This window comes from Mastigoproctus giganteus, chromosome 14, assembly GCF_048544385.1.
Source record: "Mastigoproctus giganteus isolate SK-2022 chromosome 14, ASM4854438v1, whole genome shotgun sequence".
NCBI classification, from domain to species: Eukaryota; Metazoa; Arthropoda; class Arachnida; order Uropygi; family Thelyphonidae; genus Mastigoproctus; species Mastigoproctus giganteus.
The window spans coordinates 36,551,363-36,574,235 of NC_143588.1; the positions used below are offsets into that span (position 1 = coordinate 36,551,363).

Genomic DNA, 22,873 nt, shown 5'->3' on the forward strand with positions numbered 1-22,873 from the left:
TGAGCAAACTCAGTGCTGATGGGATTCTTCTTCCTCTTGCTCAGAACATGTCACGAAGATGACTGAAGATTAGATGTGCAGAAGTTTGAAGGCAAACTTCCACACATCTATTATTCAATGAATGGTTGGTTGATAGCTGGAATGTGCTTTCATCTGTTGTTGCGAAAGCGGTTAATTTGAATAAATTCATGGAAGAACTAGACACTATTGTAGGGGATGGATAGGTGAAATGGACCTTTTTTTTTTTTTTTTGGCTGATAATACTAATACTCTAATACTATCCATATCATTATCATTATGAATTTGGTCTGACTTAAGTCTTTTAAGACCTGTTCCGTTTTAGCTCTTGGAGGTGGTCTTGATCTTGCCATTGTTGTCTTGGCCATTGTTGTGGTACGATTGATAGTATCATACCACATCTCTCTTGCCTATAGGAAAGAGAGAGATGTGGTACGATACTATCCACAAAGGGAAAAAAATTTTTAGTTTGCCTGCACATTTTTTTTTTTTTATCTCTGATGCATTCTTTGTAGATTTTTGATGACATTCATCAAGCCTTTTGGGTTTCTTGATAAATATCAATGTCTTTAAATCTTTAATGCATTAGTGCTACTGGGCTTTCCCAATGAATAAGAGAGGAAGCTTTTCTGCCCCAGACAAGTTTGTCATTAGGAGAATAGTAACCTGTCATTTTGCCTTTTTTTGCCACATTTCTCACTTTTTTCAAATGTAAGAATTTTGTCTGGTCTCAAGTTAAAAAATATCCAGTTTTGCCAACATCAATGTTGTTCTGGTCTTATGTTAAGAAAAAAAATTTTAAATGATTCTCCTTCTATTCCTTCATAGCTTCCATATTGACGGCTCTACTTCTGCTGCATACTTTTTTGAAATACAGCCCACAACTAGTCTTAGATTTCATTAACCATCCATCAAAACACTTGAAATCTATAATATTCCTCTGATGCACAAATGATACAGCCTTAGTTTTTAAAAGATTTCTGTGTACAGAAACATTTTTTGCATGCATCATCATTAGCCTTCCACCAAGAGTACCTTTCAACTTCCATATACTTTATCTTTTATCACATCTGGTGCAGCAGATTTCTCTAAGCTTTCAATCTTTTTTGATCTTTCAGAATGGCGAACAATGTACTTAAGAATGTACTCTTAAGAATACTGAATTTTTAGTGATATCAGTCTTAGAATGCACAGAATTATCTACAGCTTGTAAAACCTTAATTTTGTCTATGATTGGCAAAGCCACCAGTTTCATAGACACCATAATGAAAAACCAACTGCCTCCACATACTGTATGATGAAATTTAATGAACTTCTAATCAAAGTTAATTTCATTATGCCAACAAGTGTGAGAAATTTGTAATGCGTGTGGGAAATTGCCAATGAACAATTTCTTGGTCAGCCTACAGGCTCACTATTATTTGCTTCAATATTCTTTCGTTTTGAAATGTGTATATTGTAATAAAAAAGGAAAAAACAAAGTATAGTGTTGTGGAAATTTGTCTTTATAGAGAATTTGTTTGGCTTTCAAGGTTATTTGCCATAAACCTGATGTGATTACTATTTTATTTTTATTATTTGACTATTGCTATTTTACATTCATTATAGCAAATGTAAATTAGCATTAGGTTTATGGAAAATCAGCTGGGGCCTACCACATGATCATTACAAGGTGCTCGGATGTTAAAAAGATGTTCACTATAAAGAGCCTCAACTGTATAAGCAACATTCATATTCTAAAATTTCAGCTATACCTTTTGCAGCATGTTTTAGGTGTTCCCTATTTCCTAGATTAGACACGAGAATTGGAATCTTCAAAGATCTCATGAGTAATCTGATTAGTCTGATGGATTTTAGATGATTTTAATGTCGGTTTCACCCAAGGGGCTCACATCTGGTGAGTATGGGCTTGGCACACTCAGTGTCCTGAGCTGGATATCATCATTCCTCTCTTTCTTGGTACTTCTACTTTTGTCTCTCTCTCTCTCTCTCTCTCTCTCTCTCTTAGGATAACTCGGGAATTTTTTTCAGCATAAGCCTCAGGCTTCTTTGCACCATATAGCTAATAATAACAGTAATAGCAGCAAAAGAATCATTATTTTCATATTAAAACTCACACCTTTTGCAAGTAACTTCCATATGTTAACTGTGTAATTACAGGAACTTACTCAGGTTACTGTAATTATGCAGTTTTCTGTTTTTATCCACTTTTGTGCTGCATATTTACCTTTATTAAGGAAACAATAACACTGATTTTGTTATACAATCAGAGTCTTTATATATATATTCTCTAATTTGTTTTGTACAGTGAATTTTTTATTATTATATTACTGTGAAATTCTGTATATACTGTTTAAAAATTTTGACCTGTGGAGTGTAATCTGCCTTTAATTTTTTAAAGAATTACAGATTATTCTCAGATATTTCCTCTGAGGCCGATAATGTCATAAGGACAGCATTACAGGAATTCACTGTTTAAGTGGCATAGGAAGTACTATGAAATGTCTGAGAATATTACACTCCATGCAGTTTGAAGTTCATTATTTCATTAATTTCCATTTCTTGATATATCTGCTAAAAGAATATTTAGAAACTTTACTTACTCTCATATTCATTGTTAAAATGTTACCTTCTAATTCTGACACTACAGAAAAGTGCATGTTACCTGTAACAAAAAAGTTATCTGATTAGTTACATAAAATTAATGGAAGAATTTTAGATTTATAAGACTCTTCAATACAAAATACAGTAAAATATTTATGTTTAATAAAACAATCAATACACAGTAGACTCTCGATTTTCCAGGATAGATGGTAAAAGAAAATCCTCTGATAATCGATTTCCCGGTTAATCCAAAAATACAGTAAGTTCCCGACATACATTCCCAGACTTCTTACGTAAGTTGAGTTTTATGTAATTCGGGAATGACTAAAAAAATATTGCTACTATATCCCTGATATGCCAAAATTACAAAAATCACAAAATATCCTCAGAAGAATGAAGAAAAATAGTTATATATTTTTAATTAGTTTAATTAAAAACTTTATCTGGGGATGGCAAAGTAGCCGGAGTGGCACATAAGAAAGAAAACATAAAAGGAAGAAAAAATGCATGTTAGTACTGTAAAAACTGATATGTGTTTCATAGCCTTGGTTATTGTAGTTGACTTCATTGGCGCCAATCCCTTCACCGCTTCTCTCTTTCTCCTTTATTGTCTTCACCACTGTCACTGACAAATCTGAATTCTGCGCTACTTGTTAATGTTTGGCCATTTTCATACATCCTTATTATTTTAATTTTCTGATCCAACTCGATCGCTTACCTTTTCTTGATAGATTTACTAGTACCGCTGTCATTAATTCTCTTAGTCGGCACCATGATAATGGTCAAAATTAATTAAATTTTCTTAAAAGAACTTCAGGGGGTTAAGGCAAAAACTCATTATTATCACCCCACGCGAGCTCACATTTTACTAAAACACCTTTCTGGAGGTCACTACCATAAAATATTAAAAACAATTTGCACTTTCTGGTTACTGGGCTTTTCTGTTAGTGCAATTCATTATAAACGGGTAGTAAACTTGATCTTATTGCATTTGCAATAATACCAATAGCTTGAATTCTGTGGGTTTTTAAGTTATTATAGTGAAATGTATGTCCCCTCCACTGAAATCTTCGGTCATACAAAAAATATATATATAAAAAACATTATGTAAGTCGGGGCCTTACTGTATCGACATAAAAAAGTATGGCGATAGATAAAAAAACGAAAAACTTAGCATGTACTACTCACGTGTCCTATACGATGCTTCCCTTTATTTTTTCCCGATGTCGATTTTAAATCTAATAGCTTCCCTTTATTTTTTACACTGTCGCGTATGGTTTAGTCACCAACATTATAATGGTTCTTTAGAGATTTAACGGATGCACTATTTTCAAACTTTTGAATAATTTAAAGTTTTTGTTTAATTCTCTTGCATTTGCCCATTTTCGCGATTTCTAAACAAAAAGAAAATATAATTACTATAAAAACAAATTCTGACATCCCTGACATAAATAACGAAACAAAATTTGTCCTTTTGCTCTGCGACGGAACAAAACAATTGGCACGATGTGGCAAACTAAACACTTGGTCTCTTTTTTTTTTTTTTTGAGCGACGCGTGAGAAGACAGCGGGGATTGCAAGATGATAGCCACAATAATCTCCTAATGATGACTTATAACGCCGCTTCTTGTTGCTTATTTACGACTTGCAAAACATCTATTTATACCTTTATATTTATTACTTGAATTTTATATAAGATTTCTGGTTGATTTTTTAAATTTTTTTTTTATTTAATTTGGAGTTGAAGTTTCTGGTTAATCTGATCCCGGTAAATCGAGAGTCTGCTGTATATCTATGATTTTTATAAAATACTGGTGAATTTTATTCAAATCAAAATGAAATACAATAGAAAAATGCAATTCCGAAAAAAAAAACAAGCCTTGAGATATATGAATATTGAATTCAAAAATAAAATTACTGAACGACATGTTAAAATGGGGAATATGAATTTGAAGAAAATCTCCCTCAGTGCATTTGAATGGAATTTAAAATATATTAATTGGTATTTATATGTGAATAGTATTTCAAATATTTTGATGTGCTATTTATTTTTTCCTCTTCACTGAAAAATAAAGGAAACTAAAAGAACAGGAAAGGGAACTAACAAAGTGAATAGCTACTTATATATTTGGCTGAGAAAAAATAAATAAGCCTCTTAATGTTTGCAGTACAGCCAACATTTAAATAGCAATTTCCATTAATTTACACTTTTGATTTTCCACTAAAGAGAAAATGAATGGCACTTCAAAACACTGTCCCATGTAAATACCACAAGTGCTTTATACTGAATTTGATCTCATTCTAATGCAAAATTTATGCACTGAATTTCATCATATAATAAACTAATTCAATGAAATGACATAAAAACAAATATATTAATAATTTATTGCAATACAAATGAAAATAATTGTGATTATATAGTACTAAGTTCTTGATGGAAAATAACCCAGTAGCTAAACTTTTTTTTTTTTTGCAGATTATACAAATTCACAACAATATTGTCATTTTTATAGCACAATGTAAGGATGTTCACATTTCAGTAACATGTGAGGATATAAATTTTATATAAACATACACCCCCTCCTAGCAAAATAACTATGTATGTCATAAACCCTCAGAGCTGGATTATTACATTTTTAAACAATCAACAATACTCAGACTTTTAGAAAAAAAATATGTACCTTTACAAGGAGAGGGATCAACCTTGACTTATTTTCAATACAGAAACTTATCACAAATAATACTCCCCTGCATAAAATAAAACTAGATTATCTTCATTTTCAGGGTTGCTTTTCTTCAGAGCAGCTACTACGTCTATACAAATTTGCTCTGCCATGAAATATTGGTCCACCAAAAAAACCTTTTGGAAACTTCTCTACTCTGTCCAAAAGGGGGGTCCAAGGTTACTACTCCCTATTCACACAGATGTTGAATTTCTGCTGCATACCTAATCTACAGATATTCCATAACTACTGTTTTCTTGTAAATCAAGCAAGGAATGACTGCAACTCTTGCAGAGTGTGCTTATATAGCTGAAAGTAACAGCTGTTGCGATATTATGTCATCACCTATGCGTAACCTTATCTGATGCAATCTGTAAGAAATATTGCCATATACAGTCAGTCCTCGTATAGCACGATAAAAAATGCTCGTGCAATATAAACAACAGGCCTTTTGGAAAAAATAGGGTTAGGTGCCGACCACCCAAGATTGAACACACATTTGTAACCAAAACATTACCAAACACAATAAATTATCGTAAGTATTTTATTACGACTATTATGTAATAAAATATTGCTAATGCTTTTGCTTCTATCGTAAGCAAACTTGTTTTTTGTTTGATTTTCTATCCAAACAGATGACAGCCGTTCCATCTCTTCCAATTCTGTGTGTCTTAATCTAATGGATTTTAATTACACATTGAGTTGTTCCTGCTATGAAAGTTTTTATTTTCTCTGCATTCTTTATAATTCTCGGTGTTGCCTCATTTAGGCCTGTAGCACGTGCAATATCACATGGTCTTTCATTTCGCTCAAAGCGTTTCACAATTTCATATTTTTTCTCAATCGACAGAGGCAGACTGGCAATAAGCCTTATCAGGGAAACCCCAGTGGGCCGGAGGACAGTGTGATTTTGGCCATAAATGCTAGTATGAGGCCACTACAAATTTTTCCGGGTAAGAATTTTTGATCCAGTCCAGCTCTGTTTATCGATACTGCTTTTCTTTTTCTCTCTGAATCTGTAGTGTCTTCACCAGGACGCTTCCTTTTCACATCTTTTAAGTATTTTACTCATTTTTAGGGAATAAAGCACAATTACAAAATGAGGAGGCATGCTTGATACACATAAACAAAGCTGCACGCGCTTGTAGCAACTGAATAAACAACACCGTAAAGGCAGAGATACACTATGAACACCTCACTAGCTCACATATTACTAAAGCACATTTCTGGGGGTTACTACCATAAAACAATAAAAACAATTTCCAGTTGCATTTCTGCTAGTGGAATCTATTATAAACAGGTAGTAAACTCAATCTGTATGCATTTGCGATGATACCGATAGCTGGAATTGTGTGGGTTTTTACATTATTATGGTGAAATGTGTTTCCCCTTTACTGATATAAAAAACATAAATACATTTTGAGAATCTTATCTTGATTCATATCGTGTTGGGGTGATTCCGCATTCGACTGCCATTTCTTGTAAACACAAAGATGAATCATGTATAAGCGAATTCGGTTTGTGTTATATACGATATCGCTCCCCTATTTATAAATCATGTAGTGTAAACACCTGTTATACGAGGACTGACTGTACTACGTTTTTCGGACAACAATTACAATTTTAAGGGGTGATGCACTTTCTTTGAACACCAATTTATTTCACACCTCTGTTGGTCATCACCTATGGAGCTGGCGTGTGGTTTGCCCACATGGCCAGAAATAGGAACAAACAAAATATACCCAGATCCTTGATATAACAACGTTATATCAAGGATCTGGGTATATTCTTACCATGTGTACGCCATATCCAAAAATTTCATTACTTCATACAGCATGTCCCACCCACTTTTTCTTACTATTGAATATACCATGAATTGTCAAAAGATCTAAACCTCCCAAACACTTCCTAATTCATTTCACAAATATATGTGGTTTCAGTTCTAATCTCAACGATGTCCATTTCCACTTGCAGTCTGCCAAACCCCATGTACTTTTTCTGACAGAACCTCAGTTATTGGTTGATTCAACTACTGCTCATCTCGGCGCCTCCATAGCCAGGTGGGCAGGAGCACACGCTTCTTGATTAGACCGGGGTTCGAGCCCGTCATCACCAAATACGGAGGATGCGGAAAGATCAGGGAATGACCACTGCATATCCCCAGAGCAATATGGCCTTAGTTGCTAATGCTCCTAAAAAAAAAAAAAAAAAAACTGCTCATCTCAGATGCTCGAATTATTTGATGTATGATTCCTTTCGCCTCAAAGGTAGTACTTGTGCATATGTCCGTTTTGATATTCCCTGTCAGAAAGTTGGTAATTTGGAATCTCCTCTCTTCGATTTTCTCTGGCTTAAAATCTCTCTACCTCAATTGTGTCAAATTCATCTGTTGTCTCTACCGTTCTCCCAACTCCACTAATCATTTGGAGCTCTTTGACCTCCTCTCTTTCCAACTTGACTTTCTCCAGTCCAACTTTCCTAATAGTGAGGAATTTTCCTTGGTGATTTTAATGTTCACAACTCCAGCTGGCTTCCGTTTTCTGGTCACACCGACCCAGCTGGTCGAGATGCTGAGGCTTTTGCAATTACTGATGACCTTGCACAGATTGTTCATCTACCTACAAGAATACCAGAAAATCCTAATCATATAGACAACACACTTGATCTGCTTCACACAAACAACCCTTCTAATTACATGGTTGAAGTGAAAGGTCCTTTAGGCACTTCAGATCACAACCTGGTGATTTTCTCTTCTCCAATGGAGCCTTTATCTCATGGCTATTTCCAACCTCGTGTTGTTTGGCATTACAAGACTGTAAAATGGGATGACCTGTGAGATTTCTTTTCTTCTTTTCCTTGGTCAGATTACTGTTTCAAAACTTCTGATGTCAAGTTTGCTCAGATCATGTCAGTGAAATTATTCTTACAGGAATGGAATCCTTTATCCCACACTCGACTTTAAAATCTCATTCTTTATCTAAACCTTGGTTTTCCAATAAATGTGATAAGGCTGTTCAAGAGAAGAACATTGCATATCGTAATTGGCTGGTTTCTAATTCTTTAGATTCATTTTCTGCCTATACCAAAGTTCGCAACAGTTGTAAAGTAGTTGTTATTATGTTTGTTATTTTTGGTTTTTAGGAGCATTAGCAACTAAGGCCATATTGCTCCGGGATATGCAGTATTCATTCCGTGACCTTTCCGCATCCTCCATATTTGGTGGTGACGGGCTCAAATCCCATTCTACTCAAGAAGCGTGTGCTATGCACTGCTGTTCCTTCCCAATTGGCTACGGAGGCGCCTGTAAAGCAGTTATTAATCTGTCCAAACTAGAGTTTGAACAGGCTAAGAGTAGAAAACTTGCTTTTTTTCCTAATGGTAGCCGAGCATTTTGATCTCTTGCCAAAGCTATTGGCCGCAACTTTTGCCCATCTCTGCTCCCACCTCTGTCCAAACCAGATGGTTTTGTTGCCACTTCAGCCAAGGATAAAGCTGACCTGCTAGCATCCCATTTTTCTTCCAACTCATTTATTAATGATCTTGGTAAAACACCTCCCACCATTCCCAACATGCTCCATTCAATGTCTCCTGTGGTCTTCTAACAAAAGGATGTCAGATGGATGTTGACGAATCTTGATGCTAAGAAAGCTCCAGGTCCCGATGGTATTTCTCCACTTGTTCTCAAAACTTGTGCTCCTGAACTTACTCCTATTCTTTGCCGCCTTTTTTTCACTTTCTTATTCCAAAGGTGTTTTTCCTTCTGTTGGAAATGTGCTCATATCCAGCCAGTTCCTAAAAAGGGTGACAAATCCCTTTCATCCAATTATTGTCCCACTGCAATTACTTCTACTCTTTCTAAAGTAATGGAGAAATCAATTAACCGCCAACTCTTAACCTACCTAGAAACCTTCCGTCTGATCAACGATCCCCAGTATGGATTCCGCCAGTGTCGATCCACTGATGATATTCTGCTTTATGTTACCCATTTATGGAATAATTTAATGGAAAGGTTCGGTGAAACAGAAGTAGTTGCTCTTGACAACTCAAAGGCTTTCGATCATGTTTGGCATAAAGATCTTCTAAACAAACTTCCATCTTATGTTTGCCAACGTTTTTTTGTAATTAATTATCCAGTTTTCTCTCTGACTGCTCACTGAGGGTGATGGTAGATGGCTCTCTGTCTTGTAACTTCTCCACTAATGCCGGTGTCCCCCCAAGGTTCAGTTCTTTCCCCCATTCTTTTCCTCTTGTATATTAATGACCTTCTTCCATTGACTGGAAATCCTATCTATAGTTTTGTCGATGATAGCACATTGCATTCCACTTTCCATTTTGAGAAACCTTGCCCTGCTCAATCAGCTTCAACTTCTCGAAAATCTGCTACCAATTCCTTAAATGCTGATCTTCAGTTCTTTCCTCCACTCTTTTCTTCTTGTATATTAATGACCTTCTTCCATTGACTGGAAATCCTATCCATAGTTTTGTCGATGATAGCACATTGCATTCCACTTTCCATTTTGAGAAACCTTGCCCTGATCTATCAGCTTCAACTTCTCGAAAATCTGCTACCAATTCCTTAAATGCTGATCTTCAGTCGGGCAAAGACAACTTAGTTGATTTCAATCCTTCTAAAACTCAGTCTTGTCTTATATCTCGCAAAAAGGATTCTTCTGCTCCTATGCTTATCTTTGGCGACACTCCGATTTCTAGGCAAAATGATATATCTCTTTTGGGGATTACCCTGACTTCTAATCTCTCTTGGCACAAGCACATTAGAAATATTGCTTCCTTTATATCTAAAAAAACTTGGTTTTCTCTTTTGCTCTCGACGTTACTTTTCTTCCAAACAGGTGCTCAATCTGTATAAATCGCAAATCGGCCCTACCATGGAATATTGTTCCAACATTTGGGGTGGTGCCCCCAAAACTTCTCTCAGGCTTCTTGATTCCATTCAGAAGAGGGCAGTTAGGTTAATTAATGATTCATCTTTAACAGAATCTCTCCACTCGCTGTCTCATAGATGTACTGTTTCTGCTGCATGCCTCTTCTACAGATACTTCCATGGGCACTGTTCTTCTGAATTGGCTTCTATAATTCCCGCTCTCTCCTTCAAAAAAGTTCGAACACATGCAGCCACCAGCCAACATCCATTTACTGTCCAACTTCAAACTCACAGAAACAACTTTTCATCTTCCTCGTTTATTCATTCAACTGCCGTTTTCTGGAACAACCTTCCTTCATACGTATTTCTTGAAAATTACAGTCTACAGAAGTTCAAGTCCAATATCAACAAATATCTTCTTTCGTCTTCTCAACCTCCAACCCAAGCACGGTACTAAGTACTATAAGTTCTAATACCTCCCGTGTTTGGGGTTTACATATAAAAAAAAAAAAAAAAAAAAAAATGTAGCAACCTGCACAGCAATACATACAAGTTTAAGAAGCTTAAAAAATGTCAAATGTGTGAGAGCTATATTTCCCATTTACTGTAGTTGTATTGGTTGGACCCACGCTGTTGTCAATTGCTGTATTCACAAGATAACAGGTGATACTGTAGGCCGACTCACGTTTTCAGGAGTTTACATTTTTCTGTTCAAACAGAAATTTTTGCGAGGTATGATAGCATGAGCGGAGGTCACTACCATAAAATAAAAACAATTTGCAGTTTATTGGGCTTTTCTGTTAGTGCAATCTAATTATAAACAGGCAGTGAACTCAATCTTACTGTAGTTGCGATAATACTGATAGCTGGAATTCTGTGGGTTTTTATATTATTATGGTGAAATGTGTTTCCCCTTCCATGAAATCTTCAATCATATAAAAAGCATAAATAAATTTTCAGAATCTTCTCTTCATTCCTATTTTTTAAGCTTTGGAAACTTGTTTCACCTGTCCAATTTGTGCGTTGTCTGTTTGTCGTTATTGATTGCTTATCTTTGTTTTAAATTTTACAATCCAAAAAAAAGAAAATGTCAGGGAATGGAAATATCAATCAAGCAAACTTCATATCTTGTCTGGGTAAAGTGTCACATTTACTGTAATATTTATTTATTTATTAGAAATTTAAGATGTTTAAACCTGTGTTAGCAATTTTAATGGGTTTCAAACTTTTTTTAGTGTATTATTTACCAGACTGAACATTTTTTTTTTTTTTTTTTTTTTTTTTGAGTGCTCTGCCCCTATCTCTATTTTTCCCATAAGCCCTGTTGTTTTTAATTTGCAAAAATACCATAATGCAGAGATTTTTAGGAACACATGTACTGCATTATAGCAGTACATGTGTTCCTAAAAAAAAAAAAAAAAAAAAACTGGCACCTCTGTAGCCAGGTGGGAAGGAGCAGCAGTGCGTAGCACACGCTTCTTGATTAGACCAGGGTTCGAGCCTGTCACCACCAAATACGGAGGATGCGGAAAGGTCAGGGAATGACCACCGTATTTCCCAGAGCAATATGGCCTTAGTTGCTAATGCTCCTAAAATAACAAACAACAACAATCTAAAAAACTGACTACGTGCAAAAAAAAGTAAATGCCCTACTAGCATAGGTATTCATTGCATTTACACTGACACACTTACTCCTTTGTGGCCCAAATGAACCTAAAAAAAAAAAAAAATGAAATAAAAACTGAAAACAGACTAACAAGGTGAAAATTGGGGCAAGAAAATGGAAATCAAGTTGAAATACACAATTCTCAGACAGATCTTAATGTAGATAAGTTTCAGCCAACTAACTGGTTAGTGTGCATGGCCACAAGTTAGAGACTGCAGGTTTGGTGGGCCCATAACATTGTGAATTGTGGAACTAGAAAATTCTAATTACTCTTAATTCATTATGAATGCTCAGTCATGGTTATCAAGAATAAACAGAAATATATTATTTAAATATTGCGAAAAACATCCAACTTCAGGTTTTATTGAATAAGGACACAAGATATTAGTATTAATAGTGGCAAATGAAGTTAGAAACAAAATTCATAGAGTGTCACTCGATAAAAACCTCACCTTCCCACATCACCTGTCCAATATCTCTATAAATTTGTCTAGTTCTTCCTTGAATTTATTCAAAGTAACCACTTCTATAACACCAGACTGAAGTTTGTTTCAACAAACTACCTACTAGCTGAAGACATGTTTCCTCTCATCTAAATGGCAACGACCCTTTCCCAATTTAAATTTATGCCCCCTTATATTTTGTGTAGTCCGAAAAGGAAGGATGCCATAAGAATTTAGCTTATGCAATCCATTTAAAGCTTTAAACATCCCAATAAGATCTCCTTGAAGGTGTCTAGTCTCCAGACACTGCAATTTGCAGAGCTGAAGTCTTTCTTGGTTTGAGTACCTTTTTTGTTCCCCTCACTAATCTCATTGCCCTACTCTGCACCTGTTCCAACAGATCCACATCCTTCCTAAAACGTATGCAGTACTCAAGATGTGGCCTAACCAATGGCTTACAACAAGATACTCACCTCCTTATTTCTGCTGTAAAAATGGCTGAATATCATTAACAAAAACCCCATTAGCTGTCCTAAAACCCCATTAGCTGTCCATTTGCACTGTACAGAGAATGTCATGTCTGACTGCAAACTGTATGGTACCCTCAATGTGGTACCATATAGTTGGTATGTTATTTTGGGACAGCTTAATATATGCAGTATTTTGTCAATCATTGGTACATCTTTTTTCAGATCTTGTTGCAATACAAACCCTTATTACTGTCATTAATCATTCTGCCAAACTAAGTATCATCTGCAAACTTATAAATTAATCTTGATGTTGCTTTCATCAATATCATTAATAAATACAGAAAACAAAAATGGGCTTAGCATTGAACCCTGGAGAACTCCACTAATAACAGCAGTCCAAGAAGAGCAGTGCCCTTTGATCACCACTCTTTGACTTCTACCAATCAAAGGCAGTCTTTCATGAGGAACAGTGTTAAAAGCTCTTGTGAACTAAGTAAATTATGTCAAAAGTATTTTGTGCATCCAGTTCCCTTGTTACTGCATCACAGTATCCAATCACTGGTCAGACAGAATCACCCCTTAATAAATCCATGCTATGACTGCTGTATAACTGCTTCTTGTCTAGATGGTCCTACCTTACTTCCTTAACCCTTATTTTCCCTGAAACAGAAGTAAAGCTAACAGGTCTGTAATTATTTACTTCACCCTTTCATCCCCCTTTGTGAATTAGGGATACAGCCACACATCTCCAGTCCAAAGGGATCTCCCCTGGCTAATGGTTTTCTTACCTCTTTTGCTGTCTCCCTTAACATAATTGGTCGGGCATCACACACATTAGGGGGCCTTATTTATATTCACCTTTAACAATTTCTCTTCCACTTTCCTCTCAATTGTCACAAAATCATTAACTTCTTATTAGAATTTGATACATTTATGGCATTATCATCCCTGAAATATTCATTTTGTGTAACATAAATGCAAAATATCCATTGAGTTTGATCAGGATCATCAAGAGTTAAACCATTCATATCTTATGGACCAATGTGATTCATCCCCTTCCTACCAATGCTTAAAGAAATCTATGCCGATTTTCTTTACATTCATTAGCAGAGACTTCTCATACTCTGCCTTAATTTCCATTATGCCTTGATTGCAGACTAGCTTATATCTACTGTAGGCCTCTGTATCACCTGATAATTTATATGAAAAGTTTTCTCTTTTTGCCTCTCTAATATGATTGTGTAGTAAACAGTCATCCAATAAATCCACAAAAGTATTACTACTGTATGAGTGACTATAAAATATTCTAATTTTTGTTTTTCAGTGCTTACAACACAACAAACAGAATGAACACTGCACTCACCACCCATGTTACCTGGGTGTACTGCCTTAGACTGTTTTCACTCTTTGTAACCCTAACACCATCCACACATTTGTTTGTTCTCCGAGAAGCCCCCCCACCAGCAGGTTTTGTAATCACACCATGCTTTCCAGGCTGCTGCACTTCCCAACAGAATCGGTGCAAGGATCATTTACTCCTCTGCCTTCGACTGCTGCTAATCTATTAGTGTACATGTCCTCCTCCAGTTAACAGTTTTTCGACCCACCTGCCTCAATAGCATCCACAAATATTGCAGTTATTCTATTTAAGTATATCCCATCCCTGTAAAAATGGTCTCTCTTATTAACAAACACCTATCATGCTGAGAATATTTCTACCCTTGAAGAACCAGGTACTTTCAACCAGGTGCAACATAACTGTACAGTGTCAAAACAGCACTAATGGATAAAATCACTCGTGATGCAGGTGAAAGAAGCCTTATCCCCTAAACAGATGCTTACATTCTGAAAGTGAGTGAATTTCTACCAGTTAACAAGAGAATGCTACTTTCCCCCAGAATGGTAAAACCTTGCTAAGATAATGAAACCTGTGAAAAGAGCCTACCTAAACTTCTAGATAACAACTATAAGCTCAAAATGCAGAATGCCAGGGACAAGCTATTACTCTCACAAGACAGTAAGAACCCAGTATTCCTGACATGATCTGGTCAATCTAGATACTCATGTGGGCGGCAGTAATTCCATGATAACATACCAATTAGGTGGTATCACATTCAAGGTGTTAGAGAATGGGGTAATTATAAAGTCTAGCATGAAGTTCTCTGAACTTTACAGATTGTCTGCCAGAATAGCTCATGGGGTTCTATAAATGATATACAAGAATTTAACCAACACAGAGAAGGTGATTATTCCACATAAGGAAATGTTTAGGCCACATCTAGAGTACTGGATGCAGGTCTAGAAGCCTCATTTTAAGAAGGATGTGGATCTCTTGATATAGGTGCAGAGAAGAGCCACCAGATTAGTCAAGGACAGAAAAGGGTACTCTTACCATAAACGACTTCAGTGCAAATTGCAGATCTTAAAAAAACAAGGTACTTGCAAGGAGATGCCATTGAAGAATTTAACGCTTTAACTAAATTGAGTAAACTAAATGCTGATTGCTCCCTTACTCTCTTCTTGAAAAACATGCATAAGCAGACAAATTGAAAAAGGATGGCTGTGTGGAAATTTGCTTTCAATCAGAGAGTAACTGATTGTTGGAACAAACTTCCATCTGGTATTGTGGAAGTGGATAACATGAATAAATTTAAGGAAGTATTGGACAATTATTAGAGGGGTAAATAGATGAAGATGAGGGGGGGGGGTTTGCTGTTTTTGACAGTCACTTTTCAATAGATTTATTACTTCTACCTCATATATATATATATATATATGAGGTATATAGGAGGCAGCATTATTACACCTGTAATAATGCTACCTTGCATTATTTTCCACTAGTAATACTAATACCGAATTAAATGACTTTAAATAAAAGATGTAATATGCTTGCACAATACGGACTAAAATAGTAAAGTGTTGTGAAACCAACAACGTTCCCTCCACTTCTGTTCTTTAAAACAACTTTACTCTATGTATTTCCTCTAAATTAAAAACCTACTGACTTTATCAACACTCATTCCAAATGTGGCACTATAAGTTTCAACAACCTGTCATTTTTTGTTTGGTAAGTTATACATATATAAATTTCTGGTGATAATACATTATTTATACAGGGTGTCTCAAAAATATTGGTACAAACGTTTAGGGAAGGTAGGTAACATCTAAAGGAATGTGAATCGCATAGGAACCCATAACCAGAAACGTCATGGGAAAGTAGTAGCAGAAATGACACAAGACAGTAATTAGTGGCAAACATTTATTTGAAATAATATTAACAATGGAGTACGAGATGAAATCATTTCATGATGTTACAACAGATGCTCGAAGGTTCCACCATGAGACGCGATGCATGCATGACACCGACGCAGCATGGATTGGCAGACATGGTAGAACACACCTGGAGTTTCTTTGACAGTAGCAGCAGCGCAGACGAGTCTTGCCAAGAGATCCATTTCTGTCTCCACAGGCGATTCATACACGATAGATTTGAGGGCCCCCCCCCCCAAAGAAAGAAATCAAGGCTCGATAAATCAGGTGAGCATTGGGAGCCAGGCAATGGGTCCACCACGGCCAATCCATCAATGCCCAAAATGCCTCTTCAAATGGTCACGAACACACCTTCCATAATGAGCGGGCAACTCGCCATGTTGAAACCAAATGTGGAATCTCACATTTTGCTGGAACATCGTCAAGTAACCCTGGTAGAACTTGTTCAAGAAAGATCCGATATTTAGCGGAGTTCATGCGGAATGGTAACAGATACGGGCTGACTAAGCAGTCACTGACCATACCTGCCCACACATTTATTGCGAAGCGATGTTGTGCCACATGGGGGCGCACACCATGTGGGTTGTCCACACATGAGCATTGTGCTGATTGAATAAGCCTTCCCGAGTGAAATAAGCCTCATCCGTGACCAAAACATAGGTTGGAAAATTCAAGTCTTGAACACTTTTTTGGAGAAACCACTGCGCAAAAGCCACACGTGCAGGATGATCTTGGGGGAGCAGTAACTGAACCCTTTGGAGATGAAAGGGGGTGTAAGGAATTGTCGTGCCAGACATGCTGTACAGTGCAACAAGACACTCCTAAGGCAGAGGCAATGGCACGTGTGCTGGTAGTAGGATTATTCTGAACAGCATTCGACACACTTTCTTCCATGGTGGGAGTTCGCGTCGAACATAGTCTGCCCGCACTACTCCTGTTACCTCTAAATGACCCATAATCACACAAATTTTGATGCATGCGCAAACAAACGGTGGTCCGGTACCTGTCTGTCTGGGAAGCGTTCTCCATAAATTCGTTGAGCGGCTCGTCCATTGCCCTCTGCTAATCCATACACTAGGTGCATGTCTGCCAGCTCACAGTTCGCATATCGATGCATGCCCTTCATGTGGTGACTACTGCTTGAATGAGTAAACCAGAAATTTTCCCTCTCGTGAACTGATGAACAGCGCCATGTACTGACTTACAGTGACATTTCCAGTTATGGGTTCCTATGCGATTCACATTCCTTTAGATGTTACCTACCTCCCCTAAACATTTGTACCAGTATTTTTGAGACACCCTGTATTTAATGTTGCTTGTACAAAGATGAAAAGTTACAGAAAAAGTGACTGTAATAATGATCGATTTCATTTATCCAATTCTATTTATTTCAAGAAATTAATATAATGGTGCAGATGTAATATTAGAATTTACCAGCAGTAACAGGTGAGCATATTAGTCTTAAACATACACTCCAAACAGGAAGAACACTTAAAAGCTGGATACTTCTGCTAATAATCCCTTGGACTGCAAGGACAATCACACGAAACTGAAAACGAATGAGTAAAAATACATAAATATATATATTTATATAAAACAGATAATTCATATAAAAATCAAATTAATACATATGCCAGCAGCATGGCAAAACTGTAGAGCGAAACTTTAGAATAAAAATTAAATCAACAGGGAGGGGGAAAGTAAAGTTCTGTTATGTATTGGGCATCATGTGGAGGATGTGCATTTTGCTGCCTCTAATGATAGCTTTATATTTATATTTATTTATTTCATTCTAAATAATAAGTAATAAATGTATTGAAAATGACTGTCATATTACTTTTATCTCTCCACTATCACTTAACATTTCACCCCATTTTTATCCTTACTGCATATATATATGCTGGTTTTGTTTTTTTTTGTTGTTTTTTTTTTGGTAGTTGTTGGCGCATCGGCTTCTGTGGCCATAATGCACCTCCCAAGGTTTTTGCAGTACTTTAATCCAAGCCCGAGGCAGGATTCGAACCCGCGACCTTTGGGTTGCCAAGTAGGCACTTTACCCACCTGGCTAGCCCGGTCGGCATATATGCTGAAAGGATAAAATTAGGACTGTAAGAACTGTGTGTGTGTGTAAATAATGGGTGGTTTGTAGAATAAATAAAGTGTCTGTGAAAATGGAAATGAAAAGTACACAAGGTGCCAGAACTAAGAGAAGTTTAAGGGATAGTGGAAGTGAAGTAGTGGTTAAACAGGTGAAAGAATTTGAAAAATCTACTGCAAAAATGAACTGGAACTGAGGGAAAAAAAAAACAAAGTAAATAAATAACGCTATAAAGTAAACCCCCGCTATTCGCGGGGGTTACGTTCCTGAGAAATGCCGTGAATACAGAAAACACGAATACTGAGTTATGGCTCCCATAGTAATAAAGGGGTTCCGTTCCAAAGTATGAAATATATAAGAAAAACTAGTCTAAAATTTTGTCTATGTATGTATTATAAGTACCTTCATAATATGACTATGTACACAGACAGTACATAGTGAAAAATCGAAATGAAAATAAGAAACAATTTAATATTAAATGTAATATTTATTAAAAATTTCAAACCAGCGCCTTTGCTAGCTAAAAAACTTATCCCGCCAGTGCTATCAAGTTTCGTTAAAGTGTTGATAAAGGAGTTTTGCCTTTTCACGAATGATGAGTGAACTTCATGGAATTTTATTTTGAGTTCGGTCTTCTATCCACAGATTTAAAGCTTTTTCCATTTTTTTCTAATTTAACATCACGAGTTAAACAGCAAATTTTTGAAGCAATTAGCGCATTTTCACAGACTCTACGGTAGATTTTTTCTTCCGATTTCTTGATTGATCGTACTGTTGACTCATTGATTTTATAATGTTTTACCACTGAGGAGACATTTTCACCATTAGAAATTTTATCTAATAACTCAATTTTATTCGCTAATGTCATCACCTTCTTTGATCTTTTCACATTTCCCTTGTTATTTGTAGCCATATTTTTGTACAGGTTAAAAAGAACTTATTCACAATAAAGTCACTTTCTTCCGTTAACACACTCGAAAAAGTCTGTTTTACACTGCAAAACGGTTAAATTAAAAACAAACGACGAAACTTCCCATGCCAAGCGCATAACACATACTGAACAAGGATTAGCGAGAAACATCCACGCTCGCGATTTTGTCACCCCTCTCCCCCCACTCACTGAGCTCTGTTTTGACCGGGGAAGATAATTTTAGCCACACCTATGTTTTTTTATGGCGGAAAATGTTCATGGAGCTTTAAAATTCACATTTTTTTAGGTTTCATTTTATATTAAATCAATGACCGTGAATAGCGGGGGTTTACTGTATTCAGATTTCGGAGAGCAATTTTAGCAAGACGTCGAATCAGGGGATGGCAAATACGCAAAATCTGAATATAGTAGTGAAAATATGGCCAGGAAATTCATCAGGGACTACTCCTGACCATGTATCAGGCACTGTGTTTCCAAACTTGTCTGTAGTATTAGAAAAAGGAGGGGAAATATGCATCCTTTTATCGTAATACTAGTTGACTAGGTAGTCCTTACGCAGTGTAAAAAATGTAAATTAAAATAAATACAAATTTACAGAAGTGTAACGTGGAATATACACTTGATAGGATTGAGGATAGATATATGAGTCTATCCCCACCCGCATCGGATTAGGGGCCGGTTTATGACCTAACCTTATCCTTTCGGGGACTATACAATGGTGCATTGGTGTTCTGCTTGTAATTTCTATGGTTGCATTATCCTATTTACAGATTGTCTTGCATTCACTGAACCATAAATTTATTTTGGGAATTTTAAGAATTTTGGAAACTATAATTGTTTGTATGCAGATCACTTTACTGTCATTTTAAAGTAAAATCAGATATGAACTCTCATCTATCCTATCCTATTTTCATCTTCTTTTGAACATCTTTTCTCCCCTTCCCCCTCCCCTAGAATTTACCATTCCCTATACCATTTGCTTGTCTATATTTTTTCATTACCTTTGACATTATTTCTATCCTTTTGCTTCCTCTACTACTACTGCGCTACGTGTTTTGGAGCATTAGACATAATATAACTTTTGTTATTTTCCTTTTTCTGCTTTTTTTGCCTCTTAACTATTATATATTACTGCTATATATATACATATATGCACACAGTCAAACTTGGTTATAATGAGCACGGAAATAACAAGATCACGGTTGTAATGAGCAAAAAGCCATAGAGATTTTAATTTAAGCGTATTCACATATAATTGCTCACTGTCATAATGAGTGTACTATATGGATATACCATACAAATTTTGGTAACTATACAATGCAAACATTCTTAATTGCTTGAGTAGATGAAAAAACCCAATTCTTGGAATAGATGAAAATGAAAAATGACTTAGCTTTTATGACCAGCTGCATCGGATTAGGAGCCGGTTTATGATCTAACCTTTTTCTTTTGGGGGCGAGGGCTATACAATGGTGCATTGGCATTCTACTTGTAATTTCTATAGTTGCATTACCCTATTTAGAGATTGTCTTGTTCACTGAACCATAAATTTATTTTGGGACTTTTAAGAATTTTGGAAACGATAATTGTTTGTATGCAGATCACTTTACTGTCATTTTAAAGTAAAATTAGTTAGAAATGAACCCTTCCTTCGGAAACATGTCTACTAACAAAAGAAAGTGTCTCTTGATTCACAAAGAAGTTGAAATTATTCATGAGTTAGAATGTGCTGCTAAAAATGTTGAAGTCTGTAAAAAGTTTGTTGAAGAGGACAAAGAAAACTTTTAGTATCAACATTGTGGAAGAATAAACATGTTTCCATATATTGGCACTGGAAAAGAACATAACCAAAAGAAAAGGAAAAAAATTTAGAAAGTGCAAGGTTACAAACATCGATGAAGCATTGCTTCAATGGTTCACTACACAAAGAAGTGCCGGATTTTCAAACGACAACTCAAGTGGAAAAATTTGATAAAAAATTTGGATGTGACAATTTTGTATGTAACAAGGGTTGGCTGGAAAACCAACATAAAATCCTTTATGCAAAAATTAGTACAGAATCTCGATCTGCAGAGATCCAATGATGGCAAACGAATGGATTGACCATGTTTGGGCAGAAATCAGGAAAGATTTCAATGAAGAAGACATCTACAATGCTGACGAAACAGGAAACCATGTTTATTTTTAATTAGTATTGTTTTTAATTACAGAAAAATAAATTATGTTTAGTATTAAGTGTATGATTTTAAAATTACAGACAAATAAATTGTGTTTAATATTAAGTGTATTGTAGTTTATACAAGCATATTAATATAAATAATATGTAGGTACTAATATTATTTTTCAATAGGAAAGAGTTTCAGTGGGGCATGCCCCACTGAAACTCTTTCCTATTGGCCCCATACTTCTCTCTTTCTCCCCCCCCCAGTCTTCAGCTCTCCCCCTCTAATTTCACGCTAGGGAAGCCCCCACACACCTAAATCTAAACACATCCAAAATATCTTCGCCCATGTCCCGGCCTATCAACTCAAACGGCATCAACCCCACGATTGATGCTGGTATGTGTATGCAGATTGCATGTATATATATGTATATGACACATATATACATGCAATATAAATAAAATATAATAATTTTTTTTATACATTTATTTATTTATTTTTAAATTATTATTTTTTTTTTAGGTCCTAGCCACTGAAATCTCAGGAAATTAGGTGGCAGGACCTACCAGAGTAACTTGAGTCTACTGGGTTCCTGGTCTGCCTCCACGGGACGAAGGTGGGGAAACGTTGGGCCTCAGCCGGGGTCCAGCGGCTAAACGACCAGATGAACAACGGTGCACGACACTACACATACACAATATCCATACACTTTTAAATCTTTGACATTTCCAGCAAAGTGGTACACCCACAATGAGAACTACGTAGAGATGGGGGAAACCCCTGGTGCCGTCTGATACTAAATACACATTACCTAAAACTCCTGAGAGCCAATATGGCCACCAGACATGTTGTTCATTTCATGCTCGTGAATTTCAGTTTAAAGTGTTTTTCCTCATCAAAAGTATATACAGTGATTCCACAACTCCAGTGGACTCTCAAGGTGAGAAATTTTCTATGCTTTATTGGGAATTTGGCTGGTTAGAAGCGTCACTATTTGCATTCTTTACCATTACCCATGTAAACTCTAGAACGAAAGGCATGAATCGGATTGGGCCACTGGATATTGATGGTTCAACAGTTGAGGATCCTGCTCAGGTGGCTAACAAACTAAACGAGTGTTTTGAATCTACATTCACACATGAGGAGTTATTCAGGAAGGGGAATGCCAGAGGTGAAGTAAACTCTGGCAGTGAGCAGGATCCTCAACAGTGAGGATCATAAAAAAGGCACCCGGGGTGGATGGGATCAATCCAGTTATATTAAAGGAGGCAGCAAAGGAAGTAAGCAAACCCTTAGCCATAATTATGAGAGCTTCTTTGGACTCAGGGGAGGTACCCATAGACTGGAGATGTGCAAATGTGACCCCAATTCACAAAGGAGTATCAAAGGCTGATACAAGTAATTATAGATCTGTGAGTTTAACTTCTGTTCCAAGACAATTAATGGAGGCACTGGTTAAAGAAGCACTTCAGGATCATCTACACAAGACTTCAGTTATAGCTCAGACACAGCATGGGTTTGTTAAGGGAAAGTCTTGCCTGACCAATTTGATTGGATATTATGATGCAGTCACAAAATAACTGGGCACACTGAATAACTTTTATAT

The 22,873-nt window shown here is 36.3% G+C and overlaps 1 protein-coding gene across 1 annotated transcript in view; it reads right to left on the reverse strand.

Moving 5' to 3' along the window:
* The window catches only part of PIG-Q (phosphatidylinositol glycan anchor biosynthesis class Q), a 207,595-nt gene that overhangs the window by 8,777 nt on the left and 175,945 nt on the right, over window positions 1-22,873 (reverse strand). The window contains exons 7-8 of the mRNA XM_090389076.1: window positions 17,511-17,625; window positions 2,622-2,683 (exon numbers count right to left, since the gene is read on the reverse strand). Of these exons, the coding sequence (XP_090245202.1) occupies window positions 2,622-2,683; window positions 17,511-17,625 (177 nt within the window). The remainder of the gene's footprint in view (window positions 1-2,621; window positions 2,684-17,510; window positions 17,626-22,873) is intronic.